Source organism: Aquila chrysaetos, chromosome 21, assembly GCF_900496995.4.
Source record: "Aquila chrysaetos chrysaetos chromosome 21, bAquChr1.4, whole genome shotgun sequence".
NCBI lineage: Eukaryota > Metazoa > Chordata > Aves > Accipitriformes > Accipitridae > Aquila > Aquila chrysaetos.
Genome location: NC_044024.1, coordinates 18,527,936 through 18,552,340, shown reverse-complemented (window position 1 = coordinate 18,552,340; position 24,405 = coordinate 18,527,936). Strand labels below are relative to the sequence as shown.

At 36.8% G+C, this 24,405-nt stretch overlaps 1 protein-coding gene across 9 annotated transcripts in view; it reads left to right on the top strand.

Annotated features, from left to right (window-relative positions):
* TENM1 (teneurin transmembrane protein 1) overlaps positions 1-24,405 on the top strand; it is a 349,493-nt gene that overhangs the window by 77,351 nt on the left and 247,737 nt on the right. For 6 of the 9 annotated variants that reach the window (XM_041119091.1, XM_041119089.1, XM_041119090.1 and 3 more), the window contains exon 2: positions 13,680-13,958. The exons of 2 other annotated variants lie outside the window; for them this stretch is intronic. In XM_041119091.1, coding sequence (XP_040975025.1) covers positions 13,742-13,958 — 217 coding nt within the window. In that variant the 5' untranslated portion in view covers positions 13,680-13,741. Of the gene's footprint in view, positions 1-8,414; positions 8,422-12,870; positions 12,876-13,679; positions 13,959-24,405 lie in introns of those variants that run through there. One more of the 9 variants, XM_029996902.1, reaches the window with a different exon arrangement.

The following is a 24,405-nucleotide window of genomic DNA, read 5'->3' as shown; positions in this document are numbered from 1 at the left end:
CCACAGCCACTTCATCTCTATCCTTGTTTTTCTGGCAGCATCTTCACTGCATGTAATTCAGAGTTGACTGTTGTAAGAATTGTATGTAGGAGTAGGAATAAGAGTTTGATTTATATGTATTTTAACTGTGATTAGGTCTCCAATCTTGATTAAAGCTTAGGTGGATGTCTATTAATAACGGGTTTGGGAATTGTTGGAGCCGAAATGAGGAATAGGCCCTCTAATGACAACTTTAGTAGCAAATTTCATGTTAATGTTTTTACTTTAGACTGCAGATATGTGTTCCTTGTAATTTTATAAGGGTAAGATTTAAAATATTAGAAGATTCTATGTGTGGGAGGAACTTCTGTGTTTTTTCTAGGAAGTAGACATTCGCTTAGATTAAAATTCTTCTACTTGCAGTATTTTTGAAGCCAAAATATGTTTGTAAAGACCATAAACAAATCCCACCACTTCAGAGCTAGATGCTTAGTAAGTGAACATGTGTCAGAACCTACACTCTAGTAGTATATGCAGACTTGCGCTTTTAGGAAAAGGATCGCGCTCTGCATCTACAGTGGTTTTGGTGGGGTTGGGTGGTTGGTTTTTTGTTGGGGTTTTTTGTTGTTTTGTTTGGTTTGGGTTTTTTTTTGTTTTATCCTGGACCATGCACTTTTGTTCCATAATTATACAGGTTACTGTAGGTGGATGTGAAGCCTGTATTTTATTTGGTGGTCTTCAGAGGAATTAGTGCAGATATTTCTCAAGTCTTTTTTCCATTATTGGTAATAGAGATCTTATCCTTAGTTCACAATGAATTCCAAAGACAGTATCAACTTTCAAAAAACCTCACCTTGACAGATTACCACGTTGCTGTAGGAGCAGTCAATATATGTAAACAATTGTTTAGACAATTTTGCACAGTATTTTCACTAAAAAGTAGTTTTGTCCTTTCAAAAGTATGTAGGACCTGCATCTCATATGTAAGTATACCTCGTAATATGGAAGTATACCTCATATTGCAAGTCTGTTATGCAGAATGATGCTCAAATTTGGTGGATTTTGAAAATGCCAGAACTCTGTGTAGCCCCAGACATTTCACAAGCTAACAGTCACTTGGATATGAAGTGCTTCTGGATGTATTTAAAGGTCTTCAACTGTATACGAAGATTTCTTTTACTACAGAACAAGAAATGACTGTTTCATTTCATTTTGAATGTTTGGTACTTTCCATTTACTTTCAGTGTAACGTAATAGCAGTAACTCAGAGTTAAGCTTTTAACAGTGCTCTTCACAAGATTAACGTAATGTATGTTACTAGCCTGTCTCCTTTGGTGCCTACAGTCACATTTTACCTCCATGTTAACAACACCTTCAGCGTTAACGTAGCAAACAACATGCTGGTAAAATGGTAGCATTTAGGAAGGTATCCTTAAGCTACACAACTTTCCTGCTTCGACAGAGGAGATACTAATATGAGTCATCTTTAATAACAGTTGACAGAAACCTTCTTGTCACACAGCGAATTGCCCAACTTGAGAACTCCCGTACACCTAAGAGCACTGAAATGGGTATTTAGAATTCTCTCCAGATCAACAGTGATGCCAAGTGTTTTCTAGGGGAGCTTATTTATGTGGCTACTTGTGAGATGAGCTGTGTGTAAGTAATGATTTGCATGGTGTTCTTTTGTCTCTGAACTTCCTTAATTTTAAAACGTAATACTCTGTTGCACCTGCATGGTGCAATTTTCTTCGGCAATGATACTTGTCACTCAGCATCACGTTCACAAATCCTCCACTGCTGACTTGCTCCCTTGTGCAGATCAGCAATGGCTTACTTCATTAATGTCACAGCTACTTTCTTCTGCCTCCCCAAGCACCTTGTTCATGTAAACCGAAGTGCAGTTGAGATACCTGTGCTGTGGGGAATGTCTCTTTCCTTCCATTACCAAGCTACCCATAAAACAAGACAGACCAGACATGCCGATTGCTTCACAGAATGGAGGAAAAATATGGGGACTGCTTCAGCGTGGTGTTATTCTGCACGAGACCACAGCATGACACAGAGTAAGTCAGTGTGCGTGGTGTATTTTTTCCTGACCTTTTACAGCATTGTGTCGTGGAGCAAAGTGCAGCAGCCAGTAACCAAATTCTGATGGCTGAGTCTCCTTGCAGCTTTGAGTGTCTTCGGGTATTTACAAACCAGGATATGAAATGTGGAATGAGAGTTAACATCCCTCCTCAAATGAAAGCAAGTTTTTTTGGAAAAAATGAAATCACTAGGAGATGTGAAAGGCAGGTGCCCATCTCATAACCTCAGTAAGAAGGCACTTGATACAGGAGAATATAAAAAAGGATATCCACTGAACCTAATATAATGCAATTCAGCCATAGGTTAAAGAAAGGTCATTTTCTTGCCTTGTTGGCTGGAAAGAGACAGCAGAGCCCTAACATATAATTGTGTTCTGTGACAGTAAAAGGAGCCTTTTGGTGCTTTGGGAAAGGAAAGTGACATTTTTCTTGCTCATGAAGGAAACACAGCTTCACATTAAACGTTACTACAGTGCTCCCAATGTAAATAGAATTAACATGAGCGAAATTGTTATCCACACAACGTCCCTAAGGAAAAATGATTCACCAAGACAACAGCACATCCTAATATTAAGGCAGTGATAATGATTCTGATTTTTTTAAATGCAACTCGTATACGTATGTGTGCCTGTGTATATACATATGTATAAAAGCGGTGGGCAAGAGCCACATATTTCAGTTTCATCCTTCTCTTTCTCTCTTCTTGCTGTGATTTTTCACCTGAAGTAAGGGAGCTGAGCTAAATGGAGTCATTGCACAAGCACTAAGGAGAATGTATTGTTGGCAAATGTTTTTGCAGGGTGGTCACAGTGATAGTAATGTATTAGTTATATGATGTAAGGGCTTAAGTAGCTGCGAGTTTTGAGAACTTATTCCAAAAAATCAAGTGTGGCACAGTTTCATTTCTCCTAACTTGTGTACCCAAGGTAGGGTTGTAGTTGTCTGGGTCTCACTTGGTAGTCGCTGGGGATACAGAAGCTATTGATGTCTTTCTGAAGGTTCATCTTCCTTCCAGCACCTAAACAGGAGAGTAGGACCACTTGACTTGTTAGACACTTCTGTTTAGTTTCTTGTTTAGTAGGAAGAATTAGTAGCAGCAAACTCCCATCTATTTTTGAACTGAAATTGGTTATTGCAGAATACCAGTTTCCAAAAAATTTGTCTGCTTCAGTCCCTTTTGTAGTATTCTTGAAACAAGTACTGTTGATAGTGGTGCCCAAATTAGGAGAAAGGACAGTATCTGCACCAGAAGCACTTAAACTGAAAGAAGACATGGGCAAACAGGAATTGGTCAGTAATTCCTCATTGAGATGTTTTGGTTTTATCCTGTCTAGGAGTGTTAAGAGGTCCTGCTGAGAAGGTGCTTTATGTAGTAATGGTTTACTAAATACAACCACCACTTGTTTCTAAGAAATATTTTTGAGTAGAAATGATTATTTTCTAGTGAGGTAAGGATTTTTTAAAATATATCAAAACTTGCATGTTCTTCAGTGCAGTTGCTAAAGTTCTTGGGTTTTTCATACATAATTGAACAAATTCATGTTCAATGTTGAACCTCTGTCTAAATTCGTATGGTATTTTTGTATCTACCTGAAAAGTTTTCCCTAGTACGGAATTGTACATTAGTATGCAACTAAATGGCCAAGCCCTTTATAAAGCCATAACAAACATGGCTGAATCCCCATGTCTGTCTTTTCTCTTTCACCATGAGAAAAGAAAATAATTAGCTTACCTAAATTAGCTCTACCAACGGGGGGGGGGGGGGGGGGGGGTGGGCAGGGGGGAATTTATGATTTCAGAGGCTGATTTTAAAAATGGGCAAGAAGATTTCAACTGGACTTTACCATGTTAGAATTGTTTAAATGTAAAATCAGCACCTACCTGTTATTGTATTTTTGCAGAAGAGAAGCTACATTTTATGGGAAAATTGCTCACGAAGTTGTAGGCAAGAGGCTACTTGTAATGACAGTGCAAAAATTGTCCATGATGCTAATAGGCAGAATATGTAAAAATGTGAATAACACTTAAACAATAGAGGAAATTATTTCCTGTTCTAAAGTCTAAATAAAAGAAGGCCCTGGCATAAAAGGCTATTTTTTCACAAACACACTAGAGGCATAATTGCATGTTCTTAGTCTGTTGCATTTCCTTATGTAGGTGAGCCTTTAGACGACATAAAGCTAGGGAATACTCCCGCTCTTCAGTGCCACCACAACCTGCACTGTCTTTGTGGAGTGCTAAAGAAAATGGTATAATCAATTTGCAAAAACCATAAGGTTGTGGATGGAGAACTTATCTTAAATTAATCTCTGCCAAGAAGGCTCCCACAGACTGGTAAAAATGGATAGATGCATAATATACTTCCAGTTTGCACTACAGAAGACTCTTGGTACTTGCAGGAGAAATTTCTAGCAAACATCCATTACAAAGGATTCTCTATTGAAATGAGAACAAAGGTTCCACTGGAAAGATCTCTGAGGATTCAGATGTACCTTTTCATAGGTGACATGCTGATACAAGCCAGTTCTCGAGGGGTTGCATCAAGGCATAAATCAGCAGTAATTTCAACCCTGCAAGATCATAGCACTATCATGAACAGAAAGAAAATCAATCTGACACCAGCTCAAATAAAGCAGTTCTGGGAGTCACAGTATATAGTACAAGTCCATTGGGAGGGTCTGCTTGTCAGAACAATGGCAGTTGAAGACACTGAATACTCTGACAGACATCAAAGCGAGAAGAAAAGGAACAGTAAGATCAGTTCTCGGGCATGATGGTGTCAGGCACGCAAATAGCAACCTGAGCGATGCTTCAAATGAAGGTGATGCAGATGTTGGTCTTGTGGTCAGGCAGTAGTCAGGTCTTCCTGCAAAAAAGTACTTCAAATGCCTGAAAAGCTTTTTAAGTTTTAACTTAGTAGGTGATGTCAAAACTGCATAATAATTGATGGTATTTCTTCCTAGAGTTAGAAGAGCAAAAGTTAAGAAAACTAAGTATTTAGGAAAAGACTGAAAAACTCTTACACACTGCTGTGATAACTTGTTTGAATATCCATACACTTGCAAGACATTAAACTACAGATCATACGCCTGCTGCAAGTGCACCACCGTTTTGAGCCTGTACTGGAAATAAACATGTTACTGAATCAATGCTGCTTCTAGAAATCCTAGAAGTTGTAATGTAGCAAAAATAAATGACCCCCAAAAGGTCATAAATTTAAATATGAACAAGCCACAGCAAAGCTGAGGATTAGACAATACTAGAGAGATTCTGATAATATTTAAGATAACATGTCCCATTAGAAATACTCAGCTAGAGGTGGTGAGCTGTGTCAGCGTTTTGTTTCAGAGTTTTTTGTTACGTGGGGTTTTCTGGTTTTGCAAGTGGAAAAGAAAATTGCTAGGGCCCCTTGAGATCTACCAAAACATCTTGTGGGATCTTTCTTAGAGAGGAGAATGAAAAAATAAGAATAACGCCGAGGGTGGGGGTGCGACACCTACCAGGAAAATTCCCTTTTTGTGACTTTGTTCACTGTGATGGCAAATGATCAAATCTTTTGCCTCATCAAGTGTGATGGTACTTAGACTTGTTCTTATGCTTTGATATCCATAAATACTCTGGTGAATAAGTCTAGTTTGTTCAATGAAGACTTCTTCCTTTATTCTAATTAGAAACAGGATAAGTGAAAATGTAGACAAAATGTTTTTAAATGCCATTGCCAAGGCATCCTAGTATCAGTGACAGTCTAATACTTGAACTGGTTTTTAGATGTTCCATGGTATTGATGTGTTGTAAATTATTCTTATGTGCTAACCTTATTGTGCTACAAAATTTAAATTGGTATCTCAAAAAATTAATAATGTCTAAATGGAACATGTTATTTTCAATTTTTGTAATCTCTGAGCAACTAAATTGGATTTTAAAAATTGCATTGTTGCTAATTAGGTCTTACTGGGTCTTAATTAAGCACACAGTTGGAAAAGAGACATAGCAATAATTATCTCAATTTGATGGCCGTACAATTTGCATTATCAACAAATAGCCAAAGCATGATTCAATTTTCTTGTGACATATAAATGAATACAATACTTGCTACATGTTGATGTATTTTAAAACAGCATACCTTCCAAAGGACAATACTTGCTTACTCCTGGATGAAATGAAGATTCTATTTTTCCTACCTGCATATATATAAGCAGGTGTACGTCTCACTGTGGTATTATATTGTTAGATAAATGATAGCACTTGCATAGTGTGTATATATAAAAAAACATTGTGATACTGTGTATGTCTTTAGTTCAGAAGAGCTCCAAGATTAAACTGTATTCTCATAGCTTTACTAAGTGGAGTTTCCTAATTTTAGGGTTTTATAATGCAAAATTATGCTCTTGACACCAAAACAGTAATCATAACAGTGGAGAGCAACCTGAGCTTCCATTGACAAGCATTTTAACACCTCATCTGGATACATTCAGTACAAAGAAGTGCCTAGTATATATTGGAAACATCCCTATACGATGGGAGGAAGCTTAGTTGTCCCAGGCATACTTGAATGTGAGGGGGAACATCCCTTGCTTCAATACTATTCTCTTCTTATAATGTCTTTTACTAAGAAAATACAGCTTTGACCGTACATCCTCCCTGGAGTAAAAAAAAACTTCCAAGACATCCGTATAGGAATGTCGATGCTGTAATCTCAGCCTGCTGTCAAACCTCCTTTACCTCTTTCCCTCTATTGCCCCTACCATACAGTTAGGAATTAAGTTGCCAAGTCATTAGATGACATGCCTATGTGTTCTGTACCAAATCTGTAGATGTCAAGCGCTTGGTTAGTTTTACTTAAGCCCAGACTTTTTCATGTTCTGCAGGATTCCTAGTTGAAGTGTCGAGATGCTAGGATACGTTTCACAGTGGTTTCATTAAAAGTTTGCACCAGGTGTTAAACAATTCCCGACTATACTGCAGGATTTCCTAAAGTACAGTTCTTCAGAAAGACTTAGAGTTCAGGAGATATTCAGAACCTGTCCAGGATGTATCACCCCGAGTCATGGATGTACTTTGTCCCACAGTAGTAGAGCTTGATCTTTTGTGCTTGAACTTCCATTACTTACGCTCACTAACATTGAATGATGGGTTTCCAAAAGAAATCATTAGGGAGTTGTGTGATTTTTAGAGTCAGTGGCAATTCTCCAAGTAAAGTGAAGGGCACGTGTTGGCCAAGAATTCTGTATCACAGTTGAGTAGCTGACATAACGTATGTTTTTCAGTTCACTTTCAGTCTTGCCATATGCCACAAAATACTGCAACAACCTGACTTTCTTTACAGTTTTGTTCCATGGTGTTTTCTCTACAAAACTTTGGATAAAATGGGCAACACTTTGAATTACTTTGTTAACTAGAATTAAATTAGACTTTGAAATTTCAATTTTAAATTAAGATGATTAAATGTGAAAATGAACCTTATTCCACTTGCATCTATCACAATGACAGATAAAAATGTATGGGCAAGTGGATCCATCCATAGGTTAAAACAGCACATCCTCGAGGGAGTGTGTTAAACCCATGGTATGTCCCTGAAAACTGCATTTTGCATTTACATATCTGATTTAGAAAGATATGTAAAACCCCATATTCACACATTGTTTTCTTTTATCTGTACATCTGTTCTTTTTAAGAGGTACTGTGTAGTCCACTTGCAGGAATAACACAATGTCTCGATATTTCACAATCTCACTCATACACAGAGAAATACTGGGCTTGTCATACCTAGTCATCCATACTTCATTATGTCATCTTCAAACATCTTTTGATGTGTTGATATTTTATGATCCACAGAAAATATTCATGTGAATTTTGGTTGCTTCTTGGTTTTTTTTTTTTTAAATCTGTTTCTTCAGTCAGTCTTCTAGGGATTGCTCCCAATTATTCTTTCTTGATTTTAGTATGACTTTTTTCCTTCCAGTGGAAAGTATTATCTGCTTCCATCCTGCAGACTTAAGCAGGCTTTCCATATTTCTTCATAGTGCTATCTAATTCCATGCATCATCTAGAAACATAATTTGTTCCTGCTCCACTGCTGCTCCACTGTTTTAACTGGTATCATTCTCGCTGCATATAACTGTTCCGTAAAACAGAGAACTTTAAGGATGACATAAGAACTTCCTTTGTTTGTATAATATCTAAAGAAATATTTGAGGGATATAGTTTTGAAGGTATGTACAAGGTCAGAATATTTTTTCTTTTTGTTTTTCTTGGTATTGCATTTCTCAAAGGTTTAACTCGGGTATGTTTGCTTTGTTTTGCCTTTCATATCTTACAGTTTTGTATTTCAGAAAAGACTTGCAGAATAAAGGTGCTATTCTTTTTGCCTTCGGCAATCCAGAGCTGAAATACCTGCTTAGTAGTTCATTTTCAGAAACGAGTGGTCTGAAAAGGTAATAAGCAAATGGTAGCTTTCAGGTAAGGATATATGTTGAAAGAAAAGAAATATAGGAGGGAATTAAGCAACTGTGGAGCTGGGGTTTGTAGTTGATTGAACGGCCCTCTGAGAATGAAAAACGAAATTACAGGAGGCTGCCTTCTGAATTTAGGTTTTGAATACATGCAGACAAGGACTGTTTACTGATTATATTTTAGCATCATAACTGCAATTACATTTTAATTCTATGTAGTTTGTAATATCTGAGTATTGGACATAATGCTTAGTTGAGGCCAAAAAGGTTACAGTACTTCATGTTTTTACTCTTGTACGCTTCCAGAAGACCCTGTCCAGCTACATCATACTCATTATCATCCGTATCATGACTTCTCCAAATAAGGCTGGACTTACTGGTAACTGGGTATGCCACTGGTGATTTGATGGGGTTGATGGTGGGTAATCAGTATGGACATTTGCTCATTAAAGGGGCACCCTATCAGAGCAGCCTGATAAGAATTTATCCAAAGCACTATTAAAGTAACGTGATCTCTGTGGTGTCGCTGTATTTGAGTACAGAGCCTCTATGCAGTATAAATGCATACAGTGAGTTTTCTTATAAAATACCTATTGATTAGTACGTGCACTGCAAATGGCCTCATCACAGGCTTTCTCATAAGCCACAGTTATCCTAACGTTATTGCACTTCAGAGCAAGTAGGATTCTGATCTAAGCAGAACTTGAAAGTTAGGTGGTTGATGTAAAACGGTTTTGATGCAAGTGAAGTTTGAAAATCGTTTGTAATACATACAACGTGCATTTAGAAAGTTGCATGAATCATACATTAAAAATATAAATCCATATATATCTATATTAGTTCCATTGCTTAAAAGGTGGTGTTTTCCAATCTAATAGAGCTTTCTGACTTTTTTTTGAATTTGCAAAAGTGTTTCATTGTGAATTTAAATGATTAGGTGTGGATTTTTCTACAAATCTGACTGTAAACTGTATATGATAGCTGTTTTAATGTATGGTTGAGAATTGCTTGCTATTCAGTGCCTAAATATATATGTCATATATTTACATTTTTATGTAAAATAAACATACAATATTTATATATTTTATAATATTTTCTGGTTAAATATTTTGTGAAGCCTTTCAATGACAGAACAGTGATGGAAAGGTCAAAAAAGTGCTATTCTTTGTGAGGAGGAGAGCATTAAGACACTTACACAAAGGTCACTTGCAGGAACTGTAAGCCTTTATGAGACTTTATCATTTTGCTGACAAGGTCAACTTGTTATTGATCGTATTTTGTTTAGTTAGTTGAAGGCCAGTTATTTGAAGAAACCTGTGTAAACATCCAGGCAATATTCTTTATACTCCTGCCCTATTCCAGCATTTTGAGTTGCTTATTGCATTGTCTTTTTCCAAACAAAATATGAAATAAAGTATTTGATTGCCGGTGTTTAAATTCAAGTTATCGCAACATACCATCATTCATTAAATATAACTGAATCTCTTACTGTAGAAAAGCTTGAAGATTTGATCTGGTTTTTATCATGTGTTCCTGATTCATAAAAGCATTTTTTGATGAAAAATTTTAAGTAGTATTTTTCCAGCTCTTGCAAATGGTTTATCACCTGCTTTCATATCAGGCCAGGTAGCTGTGGGTTTATGAGACATTAATGCCCTAAGCAAAAACAAAAGAAGCACAAGTTGAGCCCGTATATGAGAGGAAGTCGAAGTTTACTGTGACATTTGACGCTCCGGTGCTGTATCTCCAGCCCTGTGTGAGCCATTAGCACCACTGTGTTTTAGATGGCTTTGGTAAAATTGGGTTGGGGTGGGAAGGGAAGAGTTAGCCGGGTGAGAGAGAGATTTTCTTCCTTCAGTTGGTGAATGAGTAGGCAACTCGGGATCTGTCTGTGGTACATCTGTGTCTGCATCCTTCCGCCATACAGGGTGTAAAACTTCATGTTAAGTTTTCCTGGTCTTGTGCAGCATGCACTGAAGACGGTGAGTATTACAGCCTGGCGCTTAAGTGGCTTGGTGAACAGCGTTACGCTGAGAAAAGTTGAGCTGTGGCTTTGCACACATGTGCCGGGCATTTGCACCCCTGGAGCTGGAAGTGTGGTAATGCATGGCAATGGCTGCAGACAGTAGTAGAGTCCCCGAGCAGGGGGAATGGGCTGCTAAGGTTGTGATATTCATAAATTGGTTGTGGTTTTTAATCATTCTTGCCCTTATATAATAAGGAGTAATAAAATTACAGCTTTTAAGGGGATATTTCATGGAGCTTTTACATTAATTTAGATTTGAGAAAATGCACATCCTTACATATGAGAAGATAGCACATACGAAAGTAACCCGGTGAAAGAAAAGACCTGGGTCTGTAATGAATCTAATATTAATTGCTTACATTAAATTATTTGGTCTGCCTGCTGCCTCGGTTAGCAACGTTAAATATATTTCTGCTACAGACTGTTCTCACAAAAAGTGAAGACTTTGGTTATTAAACCTTGTTTTAAAAGAATAAAAATAAATCTTTGTTAAGTAGTTGGTTTTCTGCAGCCTAAGTTTTACAGGTCTCTGTGCATGCTAATAAATTTTTGTTACTTGTTTAAAAAAAAAGTCACTCTTGAAACCTCCCACAAAATAGATACACAGCAAGGTTATCTTTTAGGAGGAACTTCTGTGTATTTTTTTTTTTTTCCATGAGTCAAGGTGCATAAGTATACTACTAATTTTTCCAGTAATGAGCTAAATTTGTCAGGTTCATTGTTTTGCGCTTTTGAAAGCGGGATGCACTGCGTGCATCTGAGGCTGCTCACACTTGTTACTTTCATGGCAAAATTTATTTCCTGCCTACTGCATCTTCTTAGTGGAGGCCCTTAATTTCTCCTCATTTTTCTCTGGCTTCTGTACCATCGTCTCCATTTGTTCTGTCAGACAGGATATATAGGAAGGCTTTTTCCTGTCAGTAACCATTTCTACAGAGTCATCAGGTAATCTTTTAAGCCAACCCTGTGCTTGTAAGTCAGCACCTTTGTGTTCTTCTGTCGCAGATCAGACTATTAAAGCAACTCATAAAATGAATACTGAACTTCTTCGGCAATAACAGGCAACGTTGGCAAATAACAGTAAATTATTTAGGCAAATAGCTTTAGAGAAGCAAATAGTGCTTATTAGTAACTTGTCTACAGAAGCATCTTAACACCAACTTGATATGGTGCAATCAGTCCAGAGCACAAAAAATTGTATTCATTGCTGAAGCCCCATGACACACTTGTCAGCCAGCCTTGGTCTCTGGCAGACTGTCAGCTCCTTGGTTTGTCTTTTTTTTGTTCTGTCTCTCTCTCTTGAAGAGTTTTTTATTGACTTGGGTGCTTTTAAGCCCACTTTGTTGAGTAGGAGATATAAACTGCTTTTTAAATTTTTATTTATTTATTTTAAATGTTAGAGCTCTTTATCCAGGTGCTATATGTTTCTGAAGAGCTTTTCCATCTCATGTTAAATGATTGGATGAAACTCCCTGAGATTTTGTGTTTCAAGCAAAGACATGTCTTAACCTCTTTCGCCAGATAGCGTCCTGAAACGTGGGGAAGGGACGGCATGCACTCCACCGTGTTACTTCTACCATGGTGGTCTGTCTCTCTTCATGCCATCCCTCCAAGGGTTCTGTGGGCCTGGATTTTCTTCTTCTGTTACTATGTTAGAAGCCTTATTCCCTCGTCAGGCCATGTGCAGTGTTTTTCACTCTTGCTCAGGAAGGTGGTCCTTTCTAAAGTATTGGGAGGACACACAAGCGGGAGATGAAGTTTTGCTATGCTGGAATGCAGTGACAGCTACCATCAGTTGTTTCTCAAAAATTCAGATAATTTCAGAAGTTAAACTCATCTCCATAGCCCTCTAACAAGAAGTGCTTTCTGTGGGTTTTTTTTATGTTTACCTTTTGTGTGTTTTCACTTTTTCTGCAGTTGCTTTTGGAGATTCATATTGTACGCTCACGGCTGGTAATGTACGGGGTTAAAAGTCCTTGTTGCAGATGGGAAAAGGGCTGATATCAAATTGAGTATTAAACTTGCTTCCCTCTGCTGCTTACCTTAAAATCATTAAGAAGCTGAGAACAATTGCTTTTTAATTAAGCAAAATCTTTTAACTTCTATGGTTTTGGTCTTCTAGCAATAATATTTACAGCTGCCTTTTTTGTTACATTTCTTTTTCTAGGTTAATAGCATCTTGTTAATCTAAAAAAAAAAAAAACAAACACCATCCCAAAACTTATTTTAACAGAGCTCCCTGTTTGTAAACGATGCTGCTATAAAAGGTGTGCCATAACCCCTGTTATTTCATTGCAGTGTTTGCCTTAAGTTAATGATGGAGGCAAGGTTACAGGACAAGTGCACCAGTTGCATGTGCAGCTGCAACCCACTTGATTTTAATGATATTGGATTTGAACATCATTTTAATTATATACAAAACTGCAAGCTGCAGTTTGGAAGGTTTCACTGAGGATCAGTATAGCCCACATGTTGGTATGAGTTTAGACAGGAGATGCAGAGGGAAAAGGGGTTTGTACTGCAGGGTAGAAGCTTCTTCGTGTTGAAATGTCCACACGATCTAAAAGGAAAACGTTCATTTCTAAACCGTCGTATGCTCTGGTAGAGTAACAGTGTGGAGGATTTTTGTTTTTACTAAGTCTGGTGGTTTTCTAAAGTGTGAAGTCTCTTATTCTTGATTAAATGTAATTTACAGCAAAATACTTCAAAAGAGTGAACTTTCTGGTTTCTAGGCTTCATATTTTAAAAGATACAAAATGTTATTTTCACTTAAGATGAATATGCATCCCTTTAGAGAAATACTAACTGTTCCTTCTTAGTTTAATACCAAATATAAGTTTTTGTAACATATTTTGTGCATAAGGTAGAGTTATTGCTTGGTCCAATGGGATAGTGCTTAAGATTTGGGTTTATTTTCTTTTCTTGAAGTTGCTGTTATTTTAATTCTATTTTTAAAAAGTAAAACAGTAAAATAAGACATGTTCAGATTCTTTCCTGGATCATAGTGATATTAATACAATTTAGTTGGTTTACATCAACTAAAAATAAAATTTAGCCTTTGTGAGCTAAATTTATATATGATATCTGAAATGGTTTATTGTTTGGTTTTTGGTTTGTTTTTTTTTTCCCCAGGACTATTTCCTTAAGGAGTTCCAGTTGCTTGTTTTCATGACTTTGAGCCTATTTAATCAGAGATGGAGCAGATGGACTGCAAACCCTACCAGCCACTGTCAAAAGTCAAACATGAAGTGGATCTAACTTACACAAGTTCTTCAGACGAAAGTGAAGATGGGGGAAAGCAAAGGCAATCTTATGACTCAAGAGAAACTCTGAATGAATATAGCCAAGAGCTAAGACTTAATTATAACAGTCATAGCAGAAAAAGAAAAAACATTGACCAGTCCACGCAAGGTAAATTGTTTATTTTATCTACTAATTATTTTCATTACTGTCTGATTACTTACTATGAAACAATATCATGTTGTCAGCAGACAAGCAAACATTTTGTTTTCAAAGGTTTGTAGTGACAACTGACTTTTAACCTATTTTTAACCATACCATAATATCAGAAATTTAGGAAATGTTTTTTTGAAATAAAATGGCTTTTCTAGCAGGATAGACTGACTGGTATTCTGGAGACCATCACATGGTATCTATAGATAAATATTTCTTTAGTAGTAGCTATTCTTCATACTAATGTTGACCGATTAATTATTTACTACCTTTGCATATATTGTGTGCATTTTGGTATAAAATCAATGTTGAGATTGTAGGCTATCTCTGCATGTGCTTACAAAGCCTATGAATGAATTGAAATGCAACAATTCTCTTAACAAAATTTCTAATTGTATAAATAACCAAGTCATTTAGAAACTGAAGATGAGTGTATTGTATGAAAAAAACAACTGTTGTTTCTTTTTTAGCCTCTTGCACGATACAGGCAGAAGTCTAGGACAAATATTTGAGAGCTTATGGTGGTTGAGCTAAGGTTAGGAAAAGCTATTGTTTGGTTAGAGATAAAAGCTAAAGACGAAGACGAAAAAAATGGAAGGAAATGAGCAGAATTTACTGTAGCATTCCCTGATAGACTGCTGCTCGTGGAAACCCACATGCTGCATTTAACACACTTTGTACATACAAGTGGCTTGTCTGTTGCCTTTAGCTCTGTCACAAATTTGGGCAGGATGGTGGGGCAGGGAGAACATTTTTAGGAATCAGAGTGCATGTCAGAAACAGTGAGTCCTGCCCCCTTAAAGGTAACAGCAAAAGGGTTCCAGGAACAGTCACCCCCTGCTCTTAAAGGAACTGGTTAAATTGATCCATTATAGTGTGGCCAGTACTTCTCAGCTAAAAATTTTGGTACTTATTAAAACAAAACAAAAGAAAACCAAAAAACCAAACCACAAAAAAACCCCAGCAAAACACCCCCCGCACAAAGCAACCCAATCCCTCACCGCTCACTCAGAAAAGCCTTCTCCAATTTTCTGAATATTAAAATGAATTTTTTTTAGAGAAAGTAAAAAATAGGCTTTTTGAAGCTAGAAAATTTGTCTCCTCTGTGATGTGTAAATTAATGCAAAAATAAGAATAGCTGTGCTACATAGCTCTTACAGCCTTTTTGTTTTTACTGCAGATACTCTGAATCAAGTTACTTTTGTAATACTGGTGTTGTCTGAAATTACCTATAATTCATGGGAGAAATAATACCTAGTTGCCAGAGATAGCCTCAATCCACGTACATATATTCCCTCCAAAGAGTTACAAAACTGCAATATTGGGGAAGAAAAAGTCCTGAATACAGATTTCAACAATTTTTATATAGAAAATTCAACTTATATATTTGATTCTTTATAAATGGATTGATCTTGAACATGTTATGAGAGTTTGGTTAACTAAGATATGGCTATCTTTTTGTAACTGGAGATGATATAAATGTACTTGTAGATCTACTTAGAGGAACTACCTCATTACAGATCATTGTGGCTATGGAAGCATAACCTCTGCATTGACCTAGGCCTCTGAAGAGCTCCCTGTTTGCAAAGCTTTGTGGCTATTGGCATTCATGTCAGCTGTAGCATCACTACCTTGGACACATATAAAAGAGTTGCAGTCACTATCGTAGGCATAAGGAACCAGCCTGAGTGTCATATGTTGAATTTATTCTTCCAGAACCGTGCCTCTGAAAGCAATCGCATTAATAATTTTGGATAAATGGTCAAATTAGCGTGTGTTTCTGCAAGAAGTTGTCAGGCATGAACTTACCTCACTTATTCAGGACTGGCCTGTTAGGAGTCAGATTTATGCTTGTGCAGACCAACAAGTATTTTACACTTATGTTGTAAGATGATTTTATTGGAAATACGTGCCCCGAGATTTTTTCCATTCAAATTAATTTTTATGAGATATTGTATGAATTTGCAGTTCTTCTATTTTACAAGCATTGGCATTTTTCTTCTTGGAAGCAATACAGTCTTGTACTGCTTCAAACTGCAGTATGAGGCTTGATGTCTGTGTTCGTAGAACATCGCTCAAGTCTCTCCAGTAGTTTGTCAATATGCAGGGCAGTACTTAAATACTTGCTTAGCTCTAGGCACCTTCTTTCCTGAATTGTCTAGGTCAGTATATTATTATTTAATATATGGTGCTTGCTTTATTGTGTTACTGAGCATAAAAGCGTTTTTAAAAACATATACTTGTGTCCTGGTTTGTAAGGGTGGAGTTGAATTTTGCTTCTTGTACTAGAAATCATAGTTTTCTCCTGTGACAAATTCAGTTTGGTATAACCGAGTTAGTAATTGCACTGCTAAGTATATCTGGCTTCCTGGGAATTCATCCCCGTATCTTTCTAGTGATTTAAATGATAATTTGAAATAGAAAACTGGTTGAGCTCAAAATTCAAACAAGAACAAAAAAGTTTGTAAAGCTGAGTGTAAAATTTCAGACTTCAGCCAGAGTTTGATGTGATTACAGTTCCAGTGTGTTATTTCCAAAAGGACACCAGGTTTCACAGTATGAGGCATGGGAGTTGGAGAGTTCTTGGTGATTTTTGGTAGTTGCTCAGTTAATACCAGAAAAAAATCAGGTTCAGTTTTGGACTCTGAATCTGGTATGACTCCATAACACTGTAGGTGGAATTTGTTTTAAAGCCATTCTTTTCTAAAATTCCTCATCAGAATCTTTAACAAAGTTTTTCTCATGTTTGGCACATCTTTGGAGTGTAAAAAAAAAAAAAATAATAAACCGAAACAAAAAATCAAAACCAAAAACCCCACAGTGCCTCTTTTCAAAGAGGATTATTCTGCAAGGAGAGTGCTGTACCATACCGTTGCTTAAGACTGTTGCATAAATAAAATCTACATATTAAAGCTAAAGGGGCATGCACAGCTTTATCCCTAGGTATTGACATAATATTCTTCTCTAGCTAGTAGGTACAACTGAAATAGTACTCTGTACTTAATGTGTGATGAATTAATGGATGGCACAGTGAGGATAAAATTCATGAACTTCATCCAGGGAAGGTGTGAGAATAGATGAGAAAACAGACACATAGTAACAGTCATGAATGAAGTGATAATGATGAAGGGTGAGATAGCAGTCAAACAAGCTCTAATGATGGAATGTGAGATGAATTGTTTCAGAACAAAAAAATTAATGAAGAGAAGCTTATAACAGGAACAAGTGTAGGGGTATCTGTACTGATACAGTTAGTTTTGTGAAAAGAATCACCAATTTAGATGTTTATGGAAACTGGAAGAATTTGTATTGGCTACTTAAGCATGGTAGGTTATATAAATTAGACTGAGCAGTCATGTGAATTTAGTAAACTGCTTCAGAGTAAAATGTGATTTACTGCTCAAAATACTGATACCTCAGCAATTTCTATGAAGTTTTTTGTGACAAGTAGTTTGACTATTTCATTGTTACTATCAATATTGAGGATTTATTTCTATGAAAAGTTTCAACTGGAATCTAAGGTTATGTAAAATCATTACATGTGGGTATTTGTATGTTTGCATACATAGACAATCTGTATATACCAGAACTCTACATGGCATGAACTCAAAGGAAACATTTTCAGAGTTCTCATATGTATCCTACAGAATTGAATAGCACTGTTAGTATTTTGCAAAACATTTTTTGTGTCAAAGCTTAGTCTGAAAGGCCATATGATCTCGCAAATTACAAAAATTTTTGTTTTAAAGATTGAAAACAATACCCAAATATAGAATATATAACTGCTTCAGTGTTATTGTACTCCTTACAATGGTTGAAACTGTATATCTTACTGAAACTCAAATCTTACTCTTCAAAGAGGAATGATTGATTGGTTGGTTTCACACATCTTATAGGTAGGAATATGAAAGAAAAAAAAAAGCCTCAAAACAAACAAACAAAAAAATCAAAACCATTAAGTACAGAATTAATCTATTGATTAAGCAATGATTTCTACGTGTTATTCTTGAGGTCTAGTAGCGATATCCTTCATGGAGAGTCCAGTGGAAGATAAATTGTGTGTCTGGGGTTATTTGCATCAGAAACTTGTAGTTATCTGACAATTGCAGATTTAACAAATAACACCCCAGACTGTTTCAAGCCGAGCTAAGTTTTACTGGCCTAACAACTCAATGTGAGCAGATACAAAACTCTCCTGACAAAGTGTCGTTGACTGCTGAAGAGTCAGTGCTAATTGCATAATGTGTACATCTGAAAATGAATTCCCTTAGTCACTGGAATGTTCAAACTCCTGTTTATCTGAAGATATGCAAATCTGCAATATCTCATCCTGGCAAGAAGATCTTACGAAGTAAATTCCTGGCAGACCCAGTATCATATAGTTTGGGGATACTGGCAAACATAGTAAATTAATTCTTGAAAGAATTGGTAAACACGGTGTTTCGTACTTGAAAGAGATGGGGTAGAATTGGCAGAAGTCATCACAAATGTTGTTCTTGCTAGGAAACTCATTGATGGACCTGGCTGCGAGGAAAAGAAATTCTCATAGTTGTACCATACATAGATTGCACTTCTAGCTTATTTGTGACATGTTTACATCATCAGAACTGTTTTCTTCCACAGTTTTCTCTGTTTACACCAAAATAAATACAAAAGGAGATGTACTCTACAAATACTGGCAGTACAAAAAAGCTTTATGGCTTTTAGGTTAATTACAGATTTGCAGAAAACACTAGTTTAGAGGAATGAATTCCTGATAGGATAAGCATCTGGGATTGAGTCATTGGCATGATAAAGTTTATTGATCGTTAACAATATGAGCATACGGCGGTAAATTTCTGGTTAGACAAACGTGTATTTCCTGGCAAGAGAAATATATTGAACTGCATTATAGGCAAGGCAAACTGGAGTTATTCCTAGCAGGAGGATCCAACAGCAAATATTTTCTGGTAAATCTGTGTGAAAAAAATTCAGCATTACTAGTGTTCTAAGAAATGATGTTTTAGAGTGCTTCACAAAGAACTGACCTTTCCTGCCTTTAGCCCGAGAAGTAAGGAAAACATTTTTATAGGACAAAAACTGCAGATTGATAACATATTAAATGTTTTGCAGAGAAGGTATATAAAATTATCTTCAGGAGCAGTAGGTAAATGGATCCAGCTAAGTGTTCAAAATCTTCCTTGAATGAACTCAGTTGGCTTCATGAAGTGGCCTGGGTCACAATGTGAGAAAGCTGTGCTCTTCAGCCTAAGGCCACTTCTGTTTCATCCTTGATTTTTTTTTTAGCTTACTGCTGTTGCAATCCGATTCTCATTTCTGCCTTCTGTTACCATTCTAGCAATGGTACGGATATGTAGGCAATAGAAATGTTCCAGTGCTGAAAAGCACTTTCTTTCCCTAGAAAGGAAAAACTACATGTGGGGTGCAGAAATTGGTGGTCTGTTTTGCTGTACTTTAAAGTTCAGCAAATTTAGATTTACCAGGAAGGAAGATTTAAACACAGGTAGCTCTTAACATCATATGACCAGTCAAAAACAGTTTTACTTATCATCATAGACATAAATATAAGGTGTGCTGACAAGCACTGGTAGGAAATGGTCCTGTCAGGAAAATGTCATGGTGTTTTTTTGTCATCTGTGAAGTAGCAAAAGCTTTTTACATAATAGCCATATTCTCCTCTGATTTCAGAATTATGTAAATCCATTCAGGGCAACAGATCTGCTTTCTGTCTGTACCAGGGCCGTGGAGAGTTGAATTGGGGCTGTGTATAGCATGTGCTTTTTGTTTCAATTACTTTACCTTTACACGTCATTTAAAAATAAATAAGCCAATCTTTATTAGCTTCTCCCTTTCATCTGTTATGTATAACACTAGAATAATACTCTAACATACCATAAGTTTGTGGTCTTTTGAGCCCTCCCAGAGGAAATTGATGCCAACAGAGTGGCTGTGATTTTTCAGCATTTTAATAGAGATTTGGAGCACTTATCTGGGTGAATTTAGGACTCTGTACTTTTAAACTTGCACAAAGAGCAGGTAATGAAGGGAAAATTTTATCAGGGGGCATACCCAAACTCCTTGTTGATATTAAGAAGATAGAGCTCAATTACTACCTGTGCTAATCTGGTGATCGATGGAATAGCGTAGAACAGTTCAATATAACTCTACTTGCTAGTTGCATATTTTGGAGCCTTTGTCAGTAGTACTCATGTGATAAAGACTACAAAAATAAAGAATATTATAATGGCTATTTATTGACATGTAAACAGGACACAGTAAAATGCATTTTTTATGTTTGTAGCTGGAGGGGGAGATCATTAGTTTTGAAAAGGGCAAGAAAAAATTTAAAGTGAAAAAATCTTTCTTAAAAGAACTACTGCTATGCAGGCTTTTAGAAATGTGGTAGTTTCAAACTCTTCAGCTGGGTAGTTATTTACTTCTCTTGTTCCCGATGTTTTCTTTATGATGAGATTTGTGGGTTAATGAAGGACGGGATTTTTTTTTAACCTTTAAGCTGCATAATTTGTTTAGAGCTGTGTATTGAGTTGTTGTGGAACGTGATTGTAGCACAGTGGAATGAAGCATTCCTGAGTTCCGGAGGAGGAAGTTAGGAACAGGCTGATTACAAAGGAAACCAATTATTTTTGCAAGCACTTGTCTTTAAATTCTGTAGTTTACGGAAGAAAATACAAAAATAACATTGAAGACTTCTGGTAACATACTATTACTACATAGGGCTTGTATCAAAACTGTTGAGGTATTTTGTATTATTAGAATTTTTTTTCACTTCTTTCAAATGCCAGACATTTAAATGTTAGCCTTTTAATGTTGTCTACAACATTATTTTGCTAATTTTAGAAAATCTTCAGAGACCTTAATTTAAGCATGTTTTGTACCTGCATACTTTAGAGCAGGGACTTGAAGCGTAATGAAGTGATGTCTGTGTAAGGGCACACAATATATCCCTCGTACTGTCTCATGAAAGGGACTCAGCTTCCAGTGGAGGGTGGTTTAAAGGTCCTTCAGATTTCTGGGCTGTACACTAGCGGAAGGAAGCGATAGCTAGTGAGCTCCAGCTCCTGCTGCTGTATGTTACACCATCTGGTCTGAGTGTTCATGAGCTTCATGTTGTCCAAAAAAAATTACATATGAGGCAGAGTAAAAGACTCCGCACTCCTAAAGCTTTAGTGCGTTGTCTCCACCTGTATTCCCTTGCAGAAATAGGGATTCCTGGTGTGCTGTGCTTTGTTTGGCTAGTTGTGTTCTAATCACAGTGATGTTACTGTCTCCCAGAGAAAAACAGTGTGATGAGCAGTTCCCTGTGGCTTCCTGGACTGCAGCCTTCTCCTCTAGGTGGGGAGTATCTGCAAACTCTAAGGAAAGGAAAAGCTGCGCTCGGATTCAGACCCGCTCTGGATATTCTTTCTTGATTTGCCAAGTAATGGGAAATTTCTCTTCTTGGAGTAGCTGGGGTGAGGAAACTGCATGTTTGTGGCTTCATTTAAAATCTCACGGAGGGCATACTTTTCCTTCCCTTCATCAAATCAAAATACATGAGCAAACTGAATGTGTAAAGAGACTCTTTTCCCACAAGGCTGAAGTGGGTGTTCCCTTCCTACATCACAACTGTGTTACAAAAGCTTGTAACCTGCTGTCACCATTCCTGTAATGCTGCTTCCAATCTTACAATATCTGCCATCATCTCAGTGAAAAAAAAAATGCCTTGTATGATCAAAAATAGTTTCATTCCCTTAAGTCATTCTTTTGATTTAAAAAGTGGATATCCAAGAGAGGGGAAAAGTAAGGGGAAAAAAAAACTACTGAGAAAGGAAATAAGCTAGAGAAGGATCACAGTGCATTTTCAATCCCCTGCTAACAAATGTCATCTAAGGAATAAAAAAAAGCATTGTGCTAATGTTACACAAGCTTAACAATCCATTTGTCAGTGTACAGATGCAAATGACAATCCTAATTTCCATTCCCTTCTCTGAATCACCAGTTTTCCTTGGTGTAAAATGACAGAAATCATAGACATAAAAATCAGAAGGGGAGAGTAGCCCAGCCAGTGTAACAGAAACCAAGATACAGCAATCTTTACAGTAACCTTTGCCCAATACTAATGGAATATTTACAGCAGAGGCTTAAACTTTTGAGTTAATATGTTTTGGAATTCTGTTTGTCCAAGCCTGAAATTATAGTAGTAAAATGTTCTTGCTATATTAATAGAGCCTCTTCCTATAACACTTAAAAGTGCCCAAGAAAATCTGTCTTAAGTTAAAACCGAGATATGAACAAACATCAAGACAAAGTGACGAAGTGAGTGTTACGGAACATGGGAACCAGTGAACAGCTCTGCACTTGTCCTGGAAGCCATTTTAATATACATACTCTTGCTGTGTGTCTTTGATGTCACTCTTTTGAAAACAAAGAAGAGCTGTCTTATTTTCTGCAACTAGAAATCTGGTTTGCTTATCTTCATTTACAGAGCAGATGCTGAAACAAAATAACATTTCTTCCCAGGGTTTCTCAATTATGTATCTGTCAGAAGATTTTGTACCTCTCGAAATAAAGAGCTGTCAAGAAGTAGCTCAGTGAGTCGATGACATTGCTGCATATCTGGATAAACAGCAGGGTGGGTGTACCCTAACTCATTTAGAGCTTGAATTAGTTTTCTTTTGAGAATGAGACTGAAATAGTTCTGAACTTAGTTCTATAGGTAATTATGTGAAATAAATTGTGAATGTGATTTAAAATCTAAGGTTCTCCTTTCAAAGTTTCAGTTTTATTGGAAGTTGCTCAAAAATCAGTTTCCTGCTGACTGTCACTCATTAGGAATGCTTTGCAAGTAGATGAAGTATCCTTAGCTCAGATGGAAAAAACAGCATGGAAGGAATAAGGTAATGTTTAACATGAGCAGACTGATTTTTTTTCACCATCACCACCCCGCCTAAGCACCAGTTATATAACAAAACAGTGAATACTGAGTAAGGTTGATATAGTCACTTCCAGCTTTAACCTCAGGAAAAATAGTTTGAGGACCTAGAAAAGTCACATGTTAAAATATAAACAGTTTCTGTGAAAATCACCAAGAGATTATGAAGCCAGCGAACTCAAATGATAATATTAGCACGGTGACTAATGAGACATAAATGTTAAGTTTTCGTAAAATTTTTGGAAAATCCTTTATTCGGTATTAATGTGCTGAAATTCATAACTGCTACTGAAGTTGCATCTGTAAGAACGAACATTAGCAACTGGATTGTCTTAAATATTGTGCTCAGAAATAGGCCATAACAGAAATCCTAGTCTTTTTTCCTGATAACTGAAAACAGTAGTATCTGAAAAGCTAGATTCAGCCTTGCCACTGACTTAATTGACCTAAGGTGCTTAGCTTCACACGTGATTTTTGAACTGCCAAGAAAAACCCAATCATGTGAGCCAGGGCTGTTACCGTGCTTTATAGACAATAGAGAGCTGTAGAGAAAGCTGTTATTAGCTAAACAGAAGCAGCATCAGGTTATGCTGCCCATGGCCCCTGCAAGTGGGACAAGTCTGCCTTTGAGACTGAAGTCCCAAAACCACCCTTCCTGAATACCTGGGAGTGGAGAAGAACCTGGACCTCCCTGCCGTTGGCACTTTCTGAACACAGAAGCGTAGTGTGAACTGTGTAGAGCTTTCCTTGCAATGAAACTAAATGGGAGGTGCTGTATTTTGTGATTCAGCCGTTGTTTATATCACTTCACTAGTATGGCACTTTTCCTGGAATTAAAATAATAGAAAACAAATTAAAAAAAAGAGTGAATCAACTTTAAAAACCTAGGGATGCTCAAGGTTATTCCACTTTCCTGTAAATGGCATTTCTAAACATCACAAAGCATGTGGAATGGGACCACATGAACGTGCTCCTGCTGCCTTTTGGACAAGCAGCAAGGCAATAGAAGTGGCCTGCTAGAATGGCTGGAATGTAATCAATCCTCACGCTCACAAAAATATGTAGTGTTTGCTGTTAGGAGACTACCATAGAAGGAAAAATGAGTGTAATCTTAAACATTGAGAAAAATTCACTGCAGATTCATGAACTGTTCTGCAAAACTTCTGTTAATGAAATTTATTTTAGTTAAGCTAACTGACGTTAATCTATTTTTATTTTTATCTGTTTTTTAAATTTATTTGAATTTTAGTTCTCCCACTGAATGGAGAAATCTTTATTCACTGGATTTGCCACACACTTTCTCACTAATTCATACATAATTTAAGATTACTTCTGTTCAAACAAATGAAGATGCATTGGTCTAAAAGTGACCTCAGCAAGAAAATAAATGGCCCAATGTGCTTAAACTACATGATTTATCAGAGGGTTTTATTTAAGCTTTCTAACAGTTCTCCGATATTGATGGTTTTGGCT